At 39.6% G+C, this 24,946-nt stretch overlaps 1 protein-coding gene across 1 annotated transcript; it reads right to left on the minus strand.

Moving 5' to 3' along the window:
* Nucleotides 1-149: 149 nt before the first annotated feature.
* On the minus strand, nt 150-24,856 carry LOC130177682 (actin-related protein 3). The gene is made up of 12 exons (XM_056389602.1): nt 24,655-24,856; nt 18,302-18,357; nt 17,853-17,977; nt 15,392-15,502; nt 15,019-15,114; nt 14,664-14,771; nt 13,689-13,832; nt 11,781-11,954; nt 10,985-11,077; nt 10,279-10,404; nt 2,780-2,863; nt 150-1,338 (listed from the first exon to the last, which is right to left on the minus strand). Exons 1-12 carry the CDS (start codon nt 24,696-24,698, stop codon nt 1,243-1,245), a joined length of 1,257 nt encoding a protein of 418 aa, XP_056245577.1. The 5' UTR covers nt 24,699-24,856; the 3' UTR covers nt 150-1,242.
* Nucleotides 24,857-24,946: the final 90 nt, after the last annotated feature.

The raw sequence follows: 24,946 nt of genomic DNA on the forward strand, positions 1-24,946 counted from the left end.
ACATCAGTTAGTGCTCTCGTGATATCAAATGTTAGATTTTATTTTATTACAAAAAAGTGTTAATCAAGAAAATAATTGATGGATTCATTTGTAATGGAAATGATCAGTGAAAGCAGTGATATAAAACACAAGGACAAACACTCCAGGACTTAGAAACAAATTTGAGCCTTTATTGGAATGTTGCAAGGCATTAAATACACAAATCCCATTATTTTAATAATTTGGTATTTAATAATAAAAAAAAACTTCTAGTCTAACAATACTGGTCTGACAGTCATTCTTATTCAGTTTCATTTTCTTAACCTCAGTAACTCCTCTCTCTTTTCTTTCACTGCACCACAGAAGTGGAAACCTGACACTGTCCGAAGTGAAAGCAGATGTGAATTAATGTATGAAGAATTAAAGGGCAGACAGCGATGACACATGTGGGGAACTATAGTACTCGGACTCAAAGAAAATACTGCGTATCAAAGCTGCATCATGGTTTAAAACAGTCTCTTGTTCATATTGGAATCCATTCATTTTTTTTACCCCTGATTTCCCAAGTTTTACATATAAAAACTTTAGTATGAAATATAAACAAGCTCTTACCGTGATACACAGACATGTGCTTTTGAAGCTGAAATAATTTGCAGAAAATAAAAGCAGACAATAATATGTTCTAAAGTTGTCAATGAGCTCAAGAGTCGTGGGATCTCGCCTGGACTCATGTTCTATAAACATAAATAATATGTTCTGGTGTCAGGAAATTACTATCAATGTTACTGTCATCATCTTCGGCCTCCTCCTACACCATCTTTATATTCATCATCATCATCATCTTTATCATCATCATCATCATCATCACCACCACTGCATGTTGCTCAACAGATCCAGAAATGCTCTTAAAACTGTTTTGGCGTACAAACTGTTTTCCCTCATTTTGAAAAGAAAATACAAAGAAAGAAAGAAAAAAAAAAAATAAAGGAACATTCACAATAAATTTTCCAGCCGATCTTGTGTTTGGTCTGGTCTCTTTTCTTTTTTGTTTTTGTTTTGTTTTTTCCTTTTTTATATTCTGGATCTCCGTCGCATCCCACACATCCATAGCTGAACAAATAATCAAAAAGCACAGAAGCACCACCGTCCCCCACCTCCTGAGTCTGACCTTTAAACCGCCTAACTTCATCACTCTCCACTCTCCACACCCCCCTCCCACCCCCCAGCCCCCACCCGCTGCTGTTAGACTTCGGCGATCCAAAGTTAAGACATGACTCCAAACACAGGGTTGTGGCGACAGATGCTCGGCCCGATCTCTTCGTAGTCTTTTTTGGTGTGGCAGACCTGGTAGAACTCAGGCTGTGGAGACAAAGAAGGATGAAGGTGAGTGCCAACACTGACCGATAACATGAGAAAAGTTGCATATATTTGCATATTCATTTTCTGCAGGTGGTGCTGTTTACTTTCATCGGGCATGATGGTTATTTTATTTATTTTACATCAACTGCTGCTGAAAGAAGCAGCACTGTCACTGCACCACAGGACTGTTCTCAGACCAACCAGATGGCAGAGGTTTTTTGGAAAGTAAATGTAAAAGTTTTAAAATCCAACTCAAATATTGTGTGTAAAATTACCATATAAGCATCAAATTATTGAATTTGAAAAAATATGAGGAAATGTGTGAGTCCGACCTCAAGGACTCAACATCATCTGGCAACAGCCCAATACACTGAAGCACACACTGGTAGATTACTTGTTAATGTGCAGAGAATAACACTGAACAAGGATAAAATGATTGTGCCAGTGATAACCTTCCAAAGTTGTAAAAATCCTGTCTAGTAGTTTAAAGCAAAATGCTTGGCAGTGTTCTGGTACCAATTGAGCCTTTGAACCCCAAGATGTGTTAGTGAAATTGGACTTCTGGATCATATTTCATCATCTCACCTGTGCCTACAGCATAACCCCACCTACACCAGTATTTGTTTTTTTGTTCAAGTTTCAAACACCCAGTAACAGCCAGACAACACAAGCAGAACCAGGCTTTGAACAGCAATTCATGTTAACTTTCCTGCCTATGTCTCCTTCTCATTACCTAATTTCCAGACAGGGACACGTCTTGTTGTGCACTGTAGTTTGCTAAATGGGCTAACAAACAAACTCACTGCTAATGTCAGTGTGAAGGCTAGATAGTTAATTAGCTATTCAGCTTTAGAAAAAATTTACCTGCAAATGTCAACTTTGTTCAGCTTAGATGCTAAATGCTATAGCTTTTATTCTTCAACAACACTGTGTCAGTTTGTTTTGCACTGTGACAGTTTGTTTGAATTGTGTTTTGATGCCTGATCTTTCAGCTGTCAATCAAACATGACAGTCTCCAAGCCTGGAGACTCAGAGACTTGAAGGCTGACACTATTTTTCTGATGTAGCTCCCAAGACTTTTTTTTCCACATTATAAAAACTATTAATCTATAAAGAGATGAGACTACTTGCATTGAATTCACTAGTTTTTACATGTAACAACTGGTGATGCAAAGAAGATAAATATATTGTTCATTTGTATTAAAATGTCATGAATAATTACTTCAGATCTTGATACTGGGGGCCCTTAACTGCCATTGTTCAACATTGTTGTTGCTTTGAAAAATTACACAACATATAAAAACTTAACAAAAGTAGTGCACGCCCTTCGGTGTCACACAAGATGAAAGCCATCATGTAGAAGTAGATATTATCCTCCTGTCATAACGTTTAACTGCTACATGTTGATGAAGTGGTGCAGGTGCATGTGAGAAATACTTACAGTTGACGCTAACATTGATCCACCAAACCACACTGCATATCTCTGCATATGATGAGTGATGACCTGGACATCGATTGGTTTTGGCTGAGGACGGAGAGACAGAGAGAAACAGTGGGATCAGCTATATTCAACCACCTTGACAGATACAGTGTGTGAAGTAGCAGTGATGGGATGACAAGGGACAGAATGAAGCAGGTAACTGGTTTTAATGTTGTAGCTGATCGATGTGTAGCTGGACTCTTAATACTGTCTATGTTTCACAGGTGTTTTCATCATATGTACTTTCTTTCCAGCAGAGCAAAACCTGTCAGCACAACACACAATGAAGTCTCTCAGTCTGAATACACAGTGGAATAGAAAAACATCAGAGCACATCAGGAAGTTTTCAGACACCTTCACTTTTTGTTGTTATAGATTTAACTGTAGATGGATCAAATCAGTCCAGACTCAATAACCCAGAATGGCAAAGTGAAAACATGTTTTTAGGACTTCCGGTTTGACGATCTAGGCGATGGCGGCATAGGAAAGTTGCTCCCGACATTTCGAAGTAAAATTACCCACAAAAACCCGAATAAGTTTAAAAAAAAACGTGAGTACAGTTGAATTTAGGACGGTGGGTTTCGAGAATGCCTAAATATCAGTCGAAAAAGTTCATGCAGTCGGAGTTAATTGAGAGAGACGAAGTTAGCCAGCAGCTCCAAGCTAGCAACGAAACTGAGGATACGGACTCGGACCACGGCGAGGAGCAGGCGGAGGAAGCAGGTCTGGGCCTTATACTGAAAGAACTAAGAGAGTTTAGAAAGGACAACAGACAGCAGCTGAAAGAGATCCGTGAGGAAATAAACAAAACTAACACTAGAATAGAGGAGGCGGAAAAGAGGATCGACACGGCCGAAACTCGGATACAAGGGACGGAAGATGCGGTTACGGAGCTGCTGAAACTGCAGATACACCTGGATGCAAAGCTGACGGATTTAGAGGGTCGCTCCAGAAGAGAGAACATCAGGATCCACGGAGTGAAAGAGGGAGCGGAGGAGGACTCTCCATCGATGGTGGGTTATGTCGAGCGTGTGCTGCGGGAGGGCTTGGAGCTCCAGGGCTCCTTTGAGTTGCGAGTGGAGAGAGCTCACCGCGCCCTAACACCAAAGCCGCCACAGGGAGCTCCACCGAGGTCCATTGTGGCTAAATTGTCAAGCTACAGGATGAAAGAGGAGTTACTGAAGCTGGCCTGGCAAAAGCGGGGATTTCAACTTCACGGAAAAAGTGTTAATCTGGATCATGACTACGCGCCTGATGTGTTGATAAAGCGAAAGGAATATGCCGAAGCGAAATCAGTACTGAAGGAGAAGAAAATCAGATTTCAAACTCCATTCCCGGCCCGGTTAAGAGTGTTCTACCCGGAGGGGACAGTGTTGTACGGATCAGCGGAGGAGGCGACCGGGGACATGGCGAAGAGGGGGTTCTCGGTCTCGGTTATTAAACACCCAGAATCTCTGCTGGAGCAGATTCAGAAGTTCACATGGCGAACGAGCAGGAGATCGGGCAACCGGATGAGAGCAAGTAAAGAGAGGAGTTACGTGGAAAAACTACAGGTATTTAAGCGCCAGGATCCAGCATGACTATAAAACATCTGTGATTCACGGGTCGTTGAAAGTCCCGGAGAAGAAGAGGGGAGTTGTTATGCTAAAGAGGAGAGTCCAGCTATCAGTAAGAACAGACTGCGAGCAAGTATGGTATATTATAGAAACATTTTATAGGCAATAACTAAGAACATACTGTAACGTCGGGAGTTTTGTTTTACTCTGTCAGACGGACGGATGGACACTAGAATAAAACTGCAAATGGCTGAGGGCCCTCTCACACCTGTCGGTGGGGGAGGATTTCCCTCAAGGCCCTATCACCATCAGGGCCTAATAAGGGTCGAGATGAAGACCTCACTATTGGAAGCCTTTTTTTCATGTATGACTATGTTTGTGTTGTTCCTCATTAAGAGGCATGTTTTGCTGCCGTTCCATGCAGCTTTTGGGGTGCTGTTTGTGATACATTCAGTTAATGGTGAATATTTGTGCCGGTGCGAAGGGGTTTTCCATTTTTTTATTTCTTTTCAATATAGTACACTAAATGCAAGTAATTAAAATAGCAACATATAATGTGAATGGTCTGGTCAACCCTATCAAAAGAAGTAAGATTTTAACAAAACTAAAAAGAGACAAAGTTGAGGTGGCGTTTTTGCAAGAAACCCATCTTTCGGACACAGAGCATGCTAAACTAAAAAGAATGTGTTTTAAATATCAGTTCTCATCATCATATGCAAATGGTCATAGGAGAGGGGTGGCAATATTAATTTCCAGTAAAATTAGTTTTGAGTCCCTATTTGAAAAGAAGGACACTGAAGGAAGATATGTGTTGGTGAGAGGGAACTTAAATGGCTCATTGATAACTTTGCTGAATATATATGCTCCCCCTAATTCGGATTGGAGTTTTTTTAGTCAAATATTTGAAGTGATTATAGCAGAATCTCAAGGTGTATTAATTTGTGGAGGGGACCTCAATATTAGATTATGCCCTAAACTTGATTCATCAAAAATACAGGTTGCCCAGCCCAGTTACCTGAACAAAAGGATCAATGCGGCAATAAAGGATATTGGTTTAGTCGACGTGTGGAGAGAATTAAATCCCCTAAAGAGAGACTATACATATTTTTCTAATCCACACTTGTTGTATTCAAGGATTGACTACTTTTTAATGTTTGGTAAAGACTTACACAGGGTTGGGGACTGCAGCATGGGGATTATGGACCTTTCCGACCATAGCCCTCTGTATTTAAAATTAAATCTCGAACAATCCCGGAGAAACACCTTATGGAGATTAAACATACACATATTGAATCATATGAAGGACCAAATTAAGAAGGATATTACCGACTTTTTGGAACAGAATGATAATGGTGAGGTCACACCTCCGATATTGTGGGATGCATGTAAAGCAGTGCTGAGGGGTAAGATAATTGGATATAGTTCCCACTTAAAAAGAGCTAGGCTAAAAGAACTAAACCAGCTCCAAACAGAATTAAAACAATTAGAACAAAAACATAAAGAAACAAATGACAAGAAAATTAAAGAAGCACTTAGGAAGAAGAAGAATGAAATAGATGAGATCTATACAAGAGATATACAAAAAAAGTTAATATTTACAAAACAGAAGTATTATGAAGGAGGAGGGAAAGCCAGTAAAGTGTTGGCTTATAGGCTGAAAAAGCAACAGACAGAGAATTCAATCCATAAAATTAAAAATCCGATGACTAATTTAATAAACTATAAATTGGAAGAGATACAGAATAGCTTTGAAACATATTTTCAAAGACTATACTCTCAACCTCAGGTTGATAGAGGGAAAATGGAAGAATTCTTTGAGAAAATTAAACTTCCTAAATTGACGAGTGAGCAGAGTAACCAACTAGCAATAGAAATTACAGAGAAAGAAATAAGAGCAGCCATAGCCCATCTCAAATCAGGGAAAGCCCCTGGCCCTGATGGGTTTCCTTCAGAGTGGTACAGGATGATGGGAGATTCATTGGTCCCTATGTTGCAGTCCAACTTTAATTGGGTCCTTAAAAGGAATGAAATACCCCCCTCCTGGAGGGAAGCAGTAATTTCACTTATTCCAAAAGAGGGGAAGGATCGATCTGAATGCGGTAACTACAGACCGGTTAGCGTGTTAAATCAGGACTATAAGATCTTTACATATATACTGGCCAAGCGAATAGAAGGACTGTTACCACAAATCATTAGCCTTGACCAGACGGGTTTTATTCGTCAGAGACAAACCCAAGATAATATCAGACGGACTCTACATGTAATAAGTCATATAATAGAACAGGATTTAGAAGCGGTATTAGTAGGACTAGACGCAGAAAAGGCGTTTGATTGTGTAAATTGGTCCTTTTTGTTTAGAGTCCTAGATGCGTTTGGGTTTCACAATTCCTTTATTAAGACAATAGAAGCTCTTTATGATAACCCGAGGGCCAGACTTAAGATTAATGGTGTAGTTTCGAACCCCTTTTCACTGGAAAGGGGAACAAGGCAGGGATGTCCAATTAGCCCCCTTTTATTTGCGATTTTTATTGAACCCCTGAGTCAATGGATTATACAAAATGAGAACATTAAAGGAATACATATGAAGGGAGGAGAACAAAAGATATCCTTGTTTGCGGATGACATACTGATACAGTTATCCAGTCCAGAACAATCTATAGTACATTTGTTTTCACTTTTGGAGGAATATGGATCTTTCTCTGGATATAAGTTAAATGTTTCAAAAACACAAATTCTCAGTTTCAACTACAGTCCCTCAGAAAATGTAAAGAAAAGATATAATTTGAGTTGGGAAGCTGAATCCATGAGGTATCTGGGGGTGAATATACCAGCAGATTTGTCAAAGCTGCTCCCATTGAATGTTCTCTCCCTGAACAACAAAATTAGAGGAGACATTAGGAGATGGGATTTAATCCCATTTCTTAATTTTGGCTCTCGTATCGAATCGGTTAAAATGGTTATTTTGCCGAGGTTATTGTATCTCTTTCAATCCCTTCCACTAGATATACCTGATCAACAGTTCCAGGAGTGGGATAAACTCATCTCTAGGTACATTTGGCAGGGGCGTCGACCAAGAATCAAATATCAGAATTTACAGTTAGCAAAAAATAAGGGGGGGGTTGCGCTCCCATGTTTAAAAGATTATTACACTGCAGCTCAGTTGAGACCGTTAGTGTGTTGGTGCAATCCAGAATATAGGGCTAGATGGAAGGAGGTAGAGGGGGCCATAACAGCAGAGTTCCCAATTCAAGCTGCAATAGGGGATAAGGGATTGATGATGAAATTAACAGATCTGGGAAACCCCTGGATTGGTTTACCACTTAAGATATGGAATAAGTTAATAACTAAAAAGAAATTGAAAGAGGCGATAAAAGTACTGAGATGGTGTGCATTTGATCCAGATTTCATGCCTAAAAATTTGGATGCGAGATTCAAGGCCTGGAAAACTAAGGGACTAACAGCATATTGTACTTTTTTGTGTAAGGGGTCAATGAACAGTTTTCAAAACCTAAAGAGACAATTTGGTCTAAATAAAGATGACTTCTTTAGATTCTTACAGGTTCGTCACCAGGTTGAACAAATAAGGAAAGAGATTAAACAAGAGCAATGGGATAACAATCTACTAAAAGTATTTATGGATGCATATGTTTCAGGCTCAGGCCAAAAAACCATCTCAAGACTCTATGGGGGTTTACAACAAATGAAGGGTAACTCACTGCATGTAAAAAAGAAATGGGAGAGGGAAGGAAATCTAGTTCTAAGCGAAGAAGATTGGGAATATTTATGTGAGATACAATGGAAAACATCAAATTCAACACTATGGAGAGAGTTTTGTTGGAAAACCCTTATTAGATTTTTCGTCACCCCAGCTCAAAAACGACACTATTCTAATTCGTCTCTATGTTGGAGACAATGCGGATGCCTAGAGGCAAATCATTTTCACATATTTTGGTCTTGTTCGGTGTTGTTGACTTTCTGGCAGGAAGTCCACAACATTTTGCAAAAAGTATTTCAGACAGACATTACTTTTGAGTTTGTATCATTATACTTAGGAGTTTTACCATTGGAAAATGTCTCCTCTGATGACAAATACTTATTTCAGATTCTAAGTGCCGCTTCTAGAAAAGCTATAACAAGGAAGTGGCTAAGATTAGAAAAACCTACGGTAGATGAGTGGTTCGACATAATTTATAACATTTTTAAGATGGAAAGAATTACTTTTGCTATAAGACTAAAACAGGGTCTGTTTTTGAAAAGATGGGATAGATGGATTAGATATGTCACTCCGATCCGTCCATCGTTTGTCTAGTACCAGGTCTTGTATCCATTTTCTTTTTTCATCTATGCTTTTCCTATTCAACCCTTTTGCATCGGTATTTTTGATTTTTCTTTTTTTTCTATAGTATAGCAGAGGTGCACCCCAGCATCCTTGTTCTAAGCCTAAAGAGATAAGTTCTCAATTTTTGTATTTTAATAATTTCATCTTTCATGGGATGAGGGAGGTCCAATCATCCCTATCTGTATGGTCAGTGGAATCGTGGATGTATTACTGTGCAATTCAGTTGTAATTTACAGATGAATGGATGAGACTAGTGAATTGATATGTGAATGAACATGTAAAACATAAAAATCACAATAAAAACAGAATTGAAAAAAAAAAGAAAACATGTTTTTAGACATTTTTGCAGATAAAAAGAAAAAAAAAAAAAATCACAAACTGAAATCTCTCATTCAGTATTTCATAAGTATTCAGTTCTTTGTAGAAGCCGCTTTGGCAATTACAGCTTCAAGTCTTCTTGGGTAAGTCTCTAAACGCTTCACCTCATATCCCTGACCAAGGCCCTTCTTGCCCTTACGTTTGATTGGACGTGCAAATTAGGAAGAGTCCTGGTTCCAAACGTCTTCCTTTTCAGTTATTTAGGTCCCTGTGCTCCTGGAAATGTTTTTATCACCCTACCCCGATCTATGCTTCATCACAATCTACACAGACGTCATGGCTTGCTTTTTGTCCTGACATGTAGTGTGAATCGTGGGACTTTAATGTCCAATTAATTCAATTTGCTACAGGTGGACTCCAGTCAAGGTCCAGACACATCTCATGGTTAATTAAAGCAAAGAGGAAGCACCTGGACACAGTTTGGAGCCACAGCAAAGAGTCTGAACACATTTGTAAATGAAAAAGTTCTGTTTTTCTAATACATTTACAAACTTTTCCAGAAACATGTTTTCACTTTGTCATTACTATTGAGAGTTATTGAATGTAGTTTGATGGACAAAAATGTAAATTTGGTCCATTTTAAATTAAATCAACAAATGTGCAAACAGCAAATGGGTCTGAATACTTTCTAAAGCCACTGTACATACAGCACATTACGTGTACATGTATGGTTTACACCCACACTGAAGGTCTGCACACAAGCCTACATTTTCATCGATTCCCAGGACGCTTTGGGAGAGAAACCTGTTCAAATACAAATAAAATTCAGCATGTTCTCTATTTATTTTCTGGACTTGGATTAGCTACATTCACCATCTGCTTCTTCCATGCCTGAGGTGGTTTTACAAATGCCAGTCAGCTCCGCCTCAGGCTGGATGACATTTAACATCTCATCAAGATGACTCACAGGTATTGTCTTGAACCAGCTGAGGAGGAGGCAGGAGAGATTAATTATAAACTTCTTCCCTTCTCCGACCTCAAATGAAGATTTTAAGACCATGTTATACTTCACAAATTTTGCTGTCAGCTGATTTATATTCAGTTCACATCTGTACCAACTGCATTCACAGTATGAAAGCAGAGAAACTTTAAAAGACATTTTTTCTCAGTTTCACTCCTCACGCAGTAATTGTATTTTGTCGAGCGGTATCGATCTGTGCTGCGTACAAATGAATGTGTACACTCACCTTGAGCTTGCCTCCACTCAGCTCCTCACTCATCTTCAGTCGGGCATCAACCGTCCTCTTTAAGTCTCTCTGCAGACGGCGCCCAAAGTCCCTGAACATGGTGGAGCCTCCTGACAGAACAATGTTCTGTGGAAGAGAGGGTGACTGGGATTACAGCTCTGTAGAGTAAGAAGCACTTAACCCCAGTGACCTGAGCAAGTGTGATGTGCAGGACGCTGATGGGGAATGTATGATGCATGATTCAATGCTCTGAAAACAAGCCCTGACCCCGCTGATTACCAAAGATAAAACAATTTATCTCTATCTTGCATAAATACATTTTAAAGTAACTAAAATAAAATAAAAAATACAGCAGGACTATTATCTGTAATCAAGCTTATTTGCTTAGAAATGAATAAAAACAGACTGTAGTCTTCACTACAGATGTCTGCAAAAACCTAAACCGCATAGTTTATATTCAAAAATAACAGTGATCAAATTGAGTCATGAACAGACCAGAATTTAACAGACCATGTAAAAACATAAGGTCTAGCCGAAGCAGGTTTTGTTAAATGAAAAACTATTTTCAAATGTCCAGTTGATGTCCAGCCCTGTCCAAAATGTCACACCAGTTAATCCCATACAAAACAAACATTTTTACTAATATATATATGGACACTCTTAGAAAGAGAAACAGCTCTGCCAAACGATGTTAAGTCAAGCTCACCTTATAGAGCGGACGCCTGACATCAATAGGGCAGTTCTGAATGACCTCATCCACGACCTCGGAGATCGGCTGGGTGAAGTCAGGGTTGGCAAACTGTGATGGTGAGGAGACAAAGAAGATGTGTCAGTCGTTAGATATCCAGGATGTCTCACCTGTGTCACAGACTGTATGTATAAAAAACAGCATCACAATGGATTGGACCAAACTAGAGCTCAACAGTTAATCCAAGTGCAATATCCAAATCACAGGGTTGCAGTTGTTCTGATAAATGTAAAATGTGTCACAACATTGCTTAATATGATAATCATAATATGATTTTTTTTTTTTTTCATATTATTCAGCCCTAAACCAAACCAGACTGAGACTGCTCCAGTCTGGGTGAGTTTGTAAAGGCATACTGGTTAAAGGATTGTAACTGCTGACATCAAGCTGGTGGGAAAAACAAACAAAACTGTCTCAGAACAGTGAGCAAACATAAGCCCTGATGCAAGACTGTGTTACACACATACATATTGTGTGCGACGGTCTGTCATTAAAGTCCTGGATCAGAGCTAAGCAACAGTATGGTGTGTTTTAACCCAATTTTACACCTGTTCCTCAAAAATTGTTGCATTACTTGGCAAAGCAAAATGTTGTACAGATTTCAGTTTGTGTTGTGAATATTGACACAGCTCTAATCATAGTCTACCCACTGTACAGTGTGCTGTGCTTGTTATGTGTGGCCTGTCTAGTCTCCGTAGGTTTCAGTAAATCTTAAACTTTGTCCGCTCCTGTGATTCACGCTGCACAGACTGACCTCTGGGTGGAAAAAGATCTCAGGTCCCAGGAAACGCTCGTAGCCGACGTCGATGGTGAACTCCTTTTTGCTGATGGCGTTGATGCCGGTGTACTGCTTGATCCACTTGGAGCCGTCTGTGTCGTACTTGTTGAACTCTTTGACTAGATCTGGGCACACATAGCTGAACCGCTCCTAACGGGGTGAACACAAATACAGTTGTATCTTCATCTTCAGCAATCTTTACAATGGTGCTGATAATTCCCTTTATGTAGAGATGACTGTGATGACTCAGTGTTTTGCCATCAGTGAGTTATAATGAGAGTATGACTGTTTACACTGTAACTGATTTTGTTTCTGTAGGTGTCATTAGTTTGATTTGGAGGGAACATGGTTCATACTGCCAGACCGCTGGATTGAAAACATTTAAAGACGTGATTGGCAATATGCACAACACACCACATCATTTCTTGTGTGTGTGCCTCAGGCTAACGAAGAATGGTCCTTGACATCAAGAACAAAATCTCTGATAACAAGCTATTTAGTAAACATGGGGCAACCCGGATCAATAAAATGTGGCGATTGACAGTGACAATAAGGGAAGGTAAATTAAGTTGTATCTGTTTGTCACCTGGAAAGTTGGAAACTGAATAAATAAAAAAATCTCAAATACTTTTGGTGATGCAGGTTTGAAGATACAAAGCCGAAACAGCAAAAAAGTTACTTCTACAGTTAATATTCTGTAAGTTTGTTTTTATTTTCATGCAAAAAAAAAAACAAAACAAAAAAAACATCTATGACTTGAGCTGATCTCAGGTTGGGGGAAAAAATGTAGATTATCAGAAACTAAAATCAAAGCAAAACAAAAGCAGTGGCTTTTTCAAGGACGGAATATGCATGTAAAACGCAGACCAACAGTGCCACCTAGTGTCCTCCTGGAGTTAAACAATGAAGTTCCATCAAATTTTTCAAAATGAGGACTCTATCACTGTCACTATGGTAAATGGAGCTGGAGTCTGAGGACAAAAAGCAGCATGTTGTGAATGGATTGTGTCTCGAGCCAATAAGTATTTTGTTATGCAATTTTTTCAGGCATTCTTGCCTTTTATTACAGCTGCAGTGAGAGAGAGAGAGAGAGAGAGAGAGAGAGAGAGAGAGAGAGAGAGAGAGAGAGAGAGAGAGAGAGAGAGAGAGAGAGAGAGAGAGAGAGAGAGAGAGAGAGAGAGAGAGAGAGAATGACATGCAGCAAAGGGCCTCAGGTTGGACCTAAGCCTAGGTGACTTTATTAGAAGCTTATTCACCCAATCCCAATTTTGTGTCCATCAAAATAACAACGTGAAATGTGTTATTCATTTTGTCAAATATATTTCATTTCAGATCGTTTCAGGCCATGAATAATGTTCCCACAATATCCAAATATATGGAAATCTAATGTCAATGAAAGTTTTCTTTTGTTTTTATAAATTCCTGATTTAACTTATCATCATAAATCATTTTTTTGTTGGAGCTACTCAACTGTGAGCTCATAATATTCTTCTGCCATGATGTCATTATATTATAGGGACTGTCAGTCTGAGTCTCTCCCCACCCACCCCCACACACCCACCCCCACACACACACACACACACACACACACACACACACACACACACACACACACACACACACACACACACACACACACACACACACACACACACACACACACACAAGCCTAGGATCACCACATTCAGCATGGCGTTGTGTGCCAGCACTAAATGGGACACTGTCAGTCACTCCAGTTTACAGCCAGAAGAGGTTGTTGTGTTGTATCGTATCCCACTGACGGCAGATGGAAAAACTTTTGTGATTCAACTCAGCACCAGTTGAGGTGATTACTGCCTCTTTAACAGACAAAGTGGCTGATGGGAATCGTAGTTGAGGACCTACCTTTACTGCCTTGGCTGTCTCCAGCGACTGCTCTGGTGGGATGCCCACCTCCCTCTCCCTCAGGAGCTGCTGAGTGAAGTAGGTGATGTCTCGTCCTGCGATGGGAATGTGCTTTATACAGCTGCCAATGACGTATCCTTCAGCCTGAGAGACACAGACACACAAAGAGACAGAGAGAGAGACATCTGATGTTATATAATGTTCAACATAACAGAGAAGTACAAGAGTGCAGAAATCAGAAAGAGACACTGAGTCTACAGTTGTTGTAGCTTGATATTTTTCCATTAGATCTGTGTTTTACTTTGAGTCCGTCTCCACATCCCAGCAGTGTTGTGTTTGGCTCGTTTTTTGCGCATGTTCAGCAGCGGCTACAGACATGCTGATTCAGTAATACAGCCTCTAAACGTATTCTGCAAGCACATTTCCTAAAACTGAGTAATTTCTTCCAACCTCTGAAACACTGTGGCCTGGTTTCAAACATCAACATTATCCGGTTACTAAGCAAGTAGACAGGTGGAAATATTCTTCTCTGAAAAGAGAAAAATTATTTTTCCTTGGCCACATAGAGAATAAAACCTGAATATAACACTTCTCGACTCACATTCTTACACACTGCTGTGGCTAATCGTAATTAAATTACAACATCTGTGTTATTAACATGACAAACACAATCATCAACTAAAATGCTTGAGCTTTACCATGTCTCTCTTCAAATTCAAAATCAAAATTAAAACAGCAAGGCCACTTAAAAAGTCCCACCTAGTTACTGTAAAATTGTACATATTTACAGCATAAATAACAAGCTGCTATGAAAATGTATTGGCACAAATGTGTCCAAGCATGACACTGACTTCAACAATGCGAAATGTTCAGTACTTACATAGAAATACTGACTCTTCAAAAATTAAACTGATGTGCATGTGTGAGAGACAGTGAGTAACTGTGGGAGCTGTAAACTACGGTCTGTGAACTCACCACGGGGATGACGTGGGTGACGCCGTCTCCGCTGTCGATGACGGTGCCTGTCAGCGTCCTCTCTCCCACCTGTCTGGATGTCCAGGAGGCTGCCAGAGCGAGCACAGCCTGGCGCGCACACACACAGACACACACAGACACACATAATACAGGGAAAATGTCACACTGATCTTAACTGTTTGTTCACATGCAAATGATAGGGAAAGGTTCTTATAGCTGTTCACAGTAGGGAGCACTACTGATGAGTAAAATGTGATAAGATTGAGAATTGAACTGATTTTTGAATGAATATAAGGAAGCAGCATTATGTGCACTTCCTGGTCATAGACAAACTACAAGTCCCAGCATCTCTCACCTGCACAGCGATGTACAGCCCGGGTACATTGAAGGACTCGAACATGATCTCAGCTGTGTACTCTCGGTTTTCTGGTGTGTTAAGAGGAGGCTCTGTCTGCAAACAAAAAATTGTTTAATTACCATTAGACCTACACTGCAATATGTATAATGGTACAAAGAATGACTGGATGTTAACTGGTCTATTAGTGTAACATTGAACAAGAATTAATGTTCCTGTCTTTTTGTGTAACATACTGTAGCTTCAGTTAAATCATCGAAATAAAACAACACAACATATTTCAAAGAAGAAGAGGGCATTTGAAGACTTATTATTTGCAGATAAACCTTGTGTTTTCTTGCCTTAGACTGGTTACATTTTACAAGACCCTTACCAGGAGGAAGTAGTGGTCCTCAGGCTCAGCCCTCAGGTACTTGAAGATGATCTGCTCCATGAAGCGCTCCATAAGGTCCCAGTCCTCCACGATCCCATGACGGATCGGCCACTGTTGACACAAGGGTTCAGGTAGTTAGCATAATGTCTGTGAGGCGGCAGGGCAGTCGGAGAAAGACCTAAACACAAGATGCAGCAATAGTGATGCATTATGTTGTAAAATGAAACTGCAGGGACACTTCCACACACTCCAGTATATTTAACTTTCAACCTGTCTTTTGGATTAAGTTCCTGTCTACATGATCTGAAGTGCAGTTCAACAGAGACGACTCTCATCATGGAGTCTGATCACAGGTTCAACACCACAGTTTCCCCTGCGGGTCCTATGCTGCAATATTTAAAATGCACAGTATGTCAGTTGTTACGCCAGATTCAGCATTTGCAGCTGATAGTCATCATCCATAAAATCTGGAGATGGTGGTGGTTCAGTGACCAGTTTGGAACAAAAGTCTACAGTTTATTCAATAATGTGTCTTCAGAACTGACTCTAGTTTGAGACTTTTAAACTCTGGACCTGCAAAACTCCTTCTCACTGTGCAATGTGGTGCTTCATTCTTTAAATTCACTTTCCCCACAGGGCACATATGAACTTGTCAAACAAACACAGATGTCACTTACTGCAGTCATTAATGCTGCATTTCTTTAGTGTGTTGTATTTATACAGTCGATGAGTAATGGGCTCAAATTAGGGCAAAAAGTCTTTGAGCTTGTAAAGTCATGTTCACAAATAAAGTTTGTTGTTATAGATCAACCTTTTAAATCTGCAGCAGAAATTCAAGTTTGTACATGAGTGGAAAAGATTTGTATTTGCTGAAAACAAGACGTGTGAATACGTGTGATAAAATCAAAGAAATTATATCAGTGGTCAAGGTAACAGGACCTTGGACTGTCATTGTCCAATCAGATTCAGGAGAAAAAAATAGGGTCAAAATTTGTACTTGTAACTGAATGGCAAACACTTTGCACTGAGTTTTCACACTGTTTTCTGCTTTGTATCTGTACACGGATGTTCACAAAAACACTTCTTCTTTCACAGTGTCTATGTGTAACCTCCCCACTGACATCATTTGTTCACAGATCTTATTCAGTCTGTTGTTTCACTAATATACTTTTCTACACATGCACAAAGTAGAATTTCCCATGCAGATTTATTCTTCAAGTTTACAAAGGATGACTTCAGAATTATTTGATTATTTGTGAACATCATATTACAAGCTCTAAATCTTTTTGACCCTAATTTGAGCCCATACATGTGCCACATACTCACCTTTTACAATGCTGTCTGCAGCCTAAATTTACAGCACAAGACATCAACATACTAAATCATTTTATACCAAAGTGAAATTATACGTTTGTCATTAGACATCAGTCAAGCTGTAATTATAAAACATCACTGCCAATTAAAGTTAACAATAGGACAACAACATACTTTTCATCAAGTTAAATAGTTATTCTTTGTTTGCTGAGGTTTCACTGTTTCACCACCATCCACAATTTGTTTCAGTATTTTCAAACTGTGACCAGCTTGTGCATTGACTTCCTGCATTGCATTGTGGGAGAATAGTGTCCTTCAACATTACACTCAAAAATTAAGTTCTTTTTGGTCTTTGGCACTTGGACTGTTTTGAGTAAACTTGTAGTGGGAACAACTTTATAAAAATAAAATGAAACCCTGCTTAGAAGTAGGAAGTGGATTTGGGGCACAGCTCCAGTAGTGTGTGTGCTGGCTAACTGGCTTACTGGGGCATCTATATGGAGCAAAGTCATCATTACTGATATTATTAAAACAGTGAGTGGTCTACTGCCTGTAACAAACAGGAAGTTTAAACAAGTGCGTGCTTCTGGATTTTTATTTATTAAAATATCCAGATAGCCCAAAATTAAAAGCATCTCATTAAATCACAGAACATATAGTAAATTTAGATTAATCTCATATAGAGATAGAGATTAGTATCTTCATCTAATCCGTCACTTTATATAGTTGTGCATGCAGTAAGTCTGCTCTCTGGGTGGTTTCTACAAATTAAAATATAAATACTAACAGTGTTGTTTCTAATCTCTGAACGACTAACAAAAACAAAACCCTTATCAACGTGCTTTAAAACGGGCTACACTTGAGAAATACCGGCTGGGACTGTTTATAATATCACATTACATGTCTAGTGAAAAACATTTTACAGAGTTGTTTCCCAGACTGTGTGAAGTCTCTCCCCTCCATGTTTGGGTGATTGAAAAAAAAACTGTCATCCACCGCAGCAGGGGGAAGATCATTCATTTAGACTGCTGCATGCTTATGAGCTGCTAAATGCATTATGTTATCTAAAAGAAAGTGATACTGTCTAACATGGTGGTTGTTTAACCAGTTGTTTCTGTGGGTGTGCAAAGCCATCAGGGTCACATACCTTAGTGGAATATGTGGGCTTGTCTACTGCTTCATCTCCAATGTAGAAATCCAAGTCATCCACCCCCTTCATCATCCTCCGCTGGGCCTGGTCTCCGACCTTGGCTGACTCTTTGATGGCGATACCTGACGAGAAAAAAGAGAGCAACAGAGGTCAAACTCTTTTACAAAGTTGTGTACAGGACAGTTTAGATAATTATACATTTTACATATAAAAGAGCTGAAAAACCCTTAAAACTTGGACCATGTTGTCCCAGTGATACAGGGACAGTTTCACAAAGACAAAGACATGAGACACACTCTCATAAAGACAAATTTAAACCACTATGGATGTCGTCATTCTTGGAACACATTTTGAACGATTTCCTCTTCTCTATAATGTATCCTGGTCATTGTCCCTGTCCTGCTTGGCTGGTGTTTGGGAAATTGAATGCACAGTGAAATACTCACATGATGGAACGATGAACTGTGGCTCTGTGTTCCCTGCATACCCCAGTTTGGTGTAACTGCAAGAGAAAAGAAGAATTACACTTCACCATAGAGGAGCATGCTGCATGATCTGGACAACAACAAGCTGCAGCTACACTGCTGCCTGGCTCCACTTTAAATGTGTGAAAGTTTACCTCGGTAAAGATTATTTTTGGCTGCTATCTCCTATTGTTTTGATCAATGGCATCACTGTCCTTTTGGGTGGTTGGTTGGGTGCCAAAAGCAGCGGCGGTTTGCTAATAGGAGGCCATTAAAAGAGCCATTCATGTCACACTGGGAACTGAGGACTATTCATATTTGTCTGGGGGAAAAAGATCACTTCTGTATAAACTGACCTTCCTCAATATAAACTCACTATGACCTCAGCAGTGACTGATAAATCCTGTCTTTCCTACTTTGCTTTGAGCAAAACCATCACCTAAGAGTGAAGCTGTAAATAAAAAAATGACTTAAGTTTCTAAAACTCATCATGACTGCAGCATTTTCACCTCTAGTTTAGACACTAGAAGCACAACTTAAAGGAACACTGATTTTTTAACATGGGTCTCACTTCCCATGTTTTTGGAAGTGAATGATTGATAGAGATTACAATCTTTGCAATGTGTTATTGTGTGGTACTTTCACTCATATAAAGGATCTGAATACTTCTTCCACCCCTTAATGTCACACAATAACACAAACAAACTAACTGGACCAGCAACTCCTGTGTTCTGCAAGGTATAATTAAGGTTTTTGTCAATGGTGTCTGGTGGCTTTAAACAAAAAAGAAGTTACTCTTTCATAAAAAGGTTTGTCTCTGTAGTAATTATTGCCATTATAATAATAATCTGAACCTGTCAATGGCAAAAACAAGTACTTACAGTGGACATACTTTGACAAAGATCAAATGATCCGTTGTTTACATTGCAGCAGCTGTTTAGCGGTTGCCCGTTATTATACCGTTCTTGTTCAACATTGGACCAATTGCAAAGATTTTTGTCTTTTACTCAAAAAACATGAGAAAATAAAACCCAGGTTGTCCTTTAAGCCTTATCATCAAAGACTCGAGAGTTTACTGCCTTCTCCACGTTTCTGCTCTGCTCTGTATGAATGGTGTTTTGCAGGGCACATGCTGACCAGATGTAGTCATGACTGGGGTAGGCCCAGACAGGACTCCCAAACTTCCTGCACACAGGGCCCAAGGGACTGATAGAGGACACTGCTGACAACTGCCAAAGCACTGTGGGCATAATAGGCCACATCCTGGTCATAATAGTGGCTCCTTTGAATTCAACTTTATGAAAAAAAGAAGCCGGAAGGAGCCACATCAGCAGTCTTATAAAGAAATGAACTGGTTGTTATGACAGTGAGTTACATTCACTTCGTTTCAATTTCTAAAACAAAACAACTGCTCTAAAGAAATGTGTCTGTGGTTTCTTCATCAGCATAAAATAAAAATCTACAACTTTTTATATTCGAAATCTTATGAAAGCTTTTATATTTCCTGTCCTGAAAACCAATTAAGTTTTTTTTTTTTCCTGGATACATGTTCGTATGCACAGGAAGTCACACATTTTTTATATAAGCGACAGCAGATGTTTGTGTAGAATAAATACAGACAGGAGGCAGAAATACAGGATTAATAAACAGCACTGTGTAATGATGGACTGCTAGCACTTAAGTGCAATATCAAAGCCACAACTTCTTATCACCTGGAGGCTCATTTTATGACCACACACTGAGCAAATGTCACTTTCTAAGGTTTCTCCAAAAGTTTATGCCTCTAAATCAATATCACACCTGCCAACTTACAGGCTGAATCACTGCTGAACATAACTCCTCTCAACACACGAGTAAAAAACACAATAAAGATGCAATCTTAATGTCATTTATTTATGACATAGGTGTCTGTATTACTATCTAAGAAAAAAAAGAAAAATGAAGAGATATAATTTCCTCTTTAACAATGGATGTAAAAGTACACGTGTGTCTGATTTATGTCTAACTTTCAAGGGTCGAGTAAAGTCACCTCCTCTGACATAAAGTGACACTTACTGACAAGCAACAGCAAGTACATGACCGCCATCATCACCACCACCACAGCCTATTTTCTTCTGCTTCTATTGCATTACTATTGGTTTGTCAGGAACTGAAAACGTTGTGTAATGTGTGAATAAAGTTATATAATCTAATCTGGCAACTTCACTTTCTGTAGAGCAACAGAGCTACCACTGATAATTTTTTTAAAGGTAGAGCCAGGAGAAAGAATGCTGTGGGAATACACACCACACAGTACAGGAGATCATGTTCAAATACAGCAGAAAACTGGCAGCTCCACTATGTGCAGCATTACTAAAAATAACTTGTCAATTTTTAAGATCCAACTTTATAGTGTTTTGTAATACAGTTTACACTTGTGACTGTGCCAGTTCTGATAGTAAACAGTGGGCAGTTCTCTTACTAAACCTCACACTAGTGACTTTCTGCATCGTCTTATGAAATGACACTTTAAGAAACTGTTTGAACCGAACTCTGACTGTCATCACCACAAAGGAAATTAAATTATTATCTGCCTTTAAATACATAATGCAATGTGTCATCTGTGTTCTGATAATTTGAAATTTAGCACAATAACACACAATACATATGTTGACAGAAATAGGGATGATGTATTGACTTTGGTTGGCACATGGTCTGATAACACTACACCAAGTCTTTGTGTTTGGGCTGAAGGTAAACCTGAGCTGAGACTGAACATGCCAACTCACTTCAGATAAGAAAGTCAGATAAAAGCCCAAACTGCAATCAGCTATAGAACAAATACAGACAATATTAGTTTTACTTGGAAGCTGCACCAATTAAAATTTTAAAATTTGCATTCAATTAAATCACTGTGTTAATGTGAAAGTGGTGACTCGTAGTGACAAACCTACAGAAAAGTATCACTTCACTGTGTAGTTTTCCTCAGCTCAGCATCTTTTTGGGATCTTTCAGCTCAGTGTTTTGATTTTATGGCCACAACTTTGTTTTTATTTGGTCTCACCATTCTCATTAGTATCATATCTGGTATTAGCAGGCAGCTGTTCTCAGTGAAAAAGCTCTGATAAACCCACTGTACTTTACTTGGCCGACACCAAAAAGCAGCTTTAGCGACTAGCTGGTGAACAAAGTGGAGGATCAGCTAGTAGCCAAACAGTTTCTCAGGTGGTGGAGGTGAAAAATGAGCCAAAAGGAGACTAACAAGTGGATTAATGAATGAATTAACTGATAGCTGCCACGCTAGCAGTTCATGAAAAGTCTTGTGCCAAAAATCTTATCATGATAAAAGTTTTCATATCAGTCCATACCGATAAATATTGACAATTTTGAATGACCTGTTTTAATAAAGACCAGGAGAAAAGTAGTACGTTGCAGTGTGGGTTATGTCTTTGTATCGTCGGTTATGACTGATAACACATTGCATAATCCAAAGGGTGGAAGCGGCTAAGGTGTAACCACAAACAAACAACGGTCTAGACGTAAAGAAACCAGAAAACTGACTTGAACTTTTTGTTAATTTTCCTCTCCATCTTCACTTCTCATTTTCTCCCTCCACACTTCTGTTATTGGTACAATCGAACAACACACCTGTTAAATGATTGGCTGTTTGTCACGCATAACACACTCCATTATCAAGGGATATGATTGGCTGTTCATTTTATCACCTAGGCCTTTGTTACATCAATGTGTTTTTCCTCTTATTACTACAACATACTATACCATAACAGTCAATATTATCAGTTATCAATGTAATGTTTAGTCGCCATATTTCCAGATTTTCATGGCTGTGAACATGATAAACCATTTTTGTCATTTTAATCCATAAAAGCATTCATAGATAACAACTGTCTCATGACAGTAACAACATCATGAGCTGACAGCAACAGACTGTAGCAGCAGTACTCTGAACACCTTCATACCACAGAACAGTCCCAGCTTGTCCAACTCAACCTGCCTCAACAAGACAGTGGACATCAGTGCACAGGACAGCTAAAGCTGAGCACAATCAGCTCAACTACAGGAGTAAACCACTTTAGCTAGTGTCTTTTCTGGAATCTTACACGTTGTTATTTCTATCTACATGAAGTATTTACAGACGGGTGACAAATTAAAGAAAAAAGCAGCATAAAGTGTCTTACTAAGGTGTTATGGGGTTAAAATAAACCCTCTTTCAGAGTCACTTAGATCTTTTCCTCTTACACAAGCAGAATCAACTGGACCTGCTCAGCATTTTCATACCTGCCACGGAGCAGGACTGGATGTTAATTACTTAATAGTACCATGATGTTCACCTGTGTGGAAGAATCTAAATTCATTATGTTTCTCCACTTATTTATTCAGTTTTTTCATTTTCTTTGTCACCTTTCTGTACTTTCTAACAGAAAAGCTGATCTATAACTGACTGACGCTCAATCATGATTGCAGCCTTGTGTTATTAAATGTCAACTGTTTGCTTAAGTATGATGACGAAAGACCACCCAAGACCTTCGAATGCTCTGAGCTGAAACACGAGATCTTTTTTCTGCTAAGGAAGCCGTGATTTGACAACTACGCACAAATCTTGATGGGACTGCGGTTCTTTCATTGCCTGGTCAAGTAGTCTATTCTAATAATAGAAGCCAGGCCACTTAGAAGGTTGATGTGTAAAAGGAAATGTAGTTGTCACTGTTTGGACATCATGAGCATGACTCAGAGACAGCTGTTTAACTCCCTCAGCAGATTACAACATCTGCCAATAGCTGGGTCTCTCTGGCTAAGCTGCAAAGCCATAGCATGTGGAAGTTTTCACTCACAAAGACATAATCGTAAATTGAATCTCAAGCTGTGTCTAAACTGTGACTCAATGACCAAGCATTATTTCTGTAGATGAAAAAAGTAAATCTTGTAGAGACTGATACTGGAACATATGTGTTATGACTTTAAGGCTTGGCCTGAAAAGTAGAAACCATCTGCTTGATGAGTAGAAACTAGCACAGGCTAACCCAATTCTCAGCTGTACTTTCTTTTGCTTGTCCCAGTGCAGATCAGAAGCAGCAGACTGGTTTACAGCCGGAGGGGAGGAGGGGGTAAGAGTGTGGTGGTATGCAATGTGAGGAGTGATGAGTTCAAGCCTCTACATGCAAGCAATGCAAACTACTTTCAGTCCTCATAACTAACTGAGCATACCTATCATCAGCTGAGGTCCACTATTAGAGTACATCTACATGTCCGCAGTGGTTAAAAGACATTTCTCTTCCTTAAAGGGAGAATCATTCCTTGGAAATGGCAGATACAACAACTGAGTGGGTTCATGTGAATGCAGTAAAAAAAAAAATTAATAAATAAACAAAATGGAAAATAGCTTTACAAATGTCTTAAAACTTAAACTAAAAAGATTAAAAACAATCATAAGTGAAAATCTACCTGAAACCGAAGCAGGAAAGGAGGTATGCACACCGATCAATACAAACAGTGCTGCAGGAGGAGCTAAAATAACATATAGCCCTGTAATATTTTGTGTGTCCTTTATAAACATCAATTGCTGCCGAAGAAAATCATCATTGCTTAAATACAAGTGAGTCAAATTGCTTAGGAAAAGAATCAGTAGCTCGGTATAGAGAAGAAATTAGAGAAGTTAATCAAAAAAACATGCTCGGTTGCCGAGAAACGACCATATATGGACTAAAAAGCGTGAATGAGGAAGTGCAGGCTGTATAGGAAGTAGTACTGCGCCTGCTCAAATCCAGACTAATGAGCGAAAAATATAAATTGCACTGGATTAAGGAAGGGGTATCTTTATAAGGTACATATAAGTGTGGGAAACATAGTTGATTAACAGAGGTTTTTACACTGCATAGACAATAACAGCTTGGCAACTGTAAATGAATGAAGCCAGATGTGAGGGGATTCTTCCTCAGTCAGGTCTTGGTCTTGTAACATCAAACAGTCGCTGGGTTCTTACAGTGAAATCCCCCGACAGGAAGAAAACACAGTCTAGCTAGTGGTGAAACCTTGCTAATGATGAAATTAGCTAACGAACAGGACGACGAAACTGGAAAATAAGCGGCGACCGTGCACTTTACAGAAACTCGCATTACCTGCCCGGGTTTAACGCAAAAGGAGATAGTATTAATATGACACAGTTAGCTGTCCGTGAGCACATTAGCTTGAGGGCTAGCTGTCTGCATATACACACCGAGACACACACCCAGTTGCTGCTGCCGCTGCTGCTGACACTGACAGTCCCTAACCGTACTCAGCCTCTCCATGACACCCGAGCCCCCTGTCTGCACGGCGGTCCGGTTTGAACAACCTACCCTGTGCCGCAGTCGACAACACACGCCGGTAACCGTCCAGCCATCTCTCCCCAGGTCTCTGCTGTTCAGAAACGGTTGAATTTGATGGATAGCAGGCTGTGTCGGCGGGAGGATCTGGCAAGCCGTTCACAGGCGGAACCCTGAGCCCGCACAGTGCCGTTTCCACTTCCGCACTCGGCTTCTATCAGGCAGGGAGAGGCAAGATGGCGGAGACCGGGTAGAGCGACACAGGCAGGGCTGTGCTGCTGTCAATCACCGAGGAAGGACGGCATCAGTTTACATGAACTCAACC

Source organism: Seriola aureovittata, chromosome 11 (assembly GCF_021018895.1).
Source record: "Seriola aureovittata isolate HTS-2021-v1 ecotype China chromosome 11, ASM2101889v1, whole genome shotgun sequence".
NCBI classification, from domain to species: Eukaryota; Metazoa; Chordata; class Actinopteri; order Carangiformes; family Carangidae; genus Seriola; species Seriola aureovittata.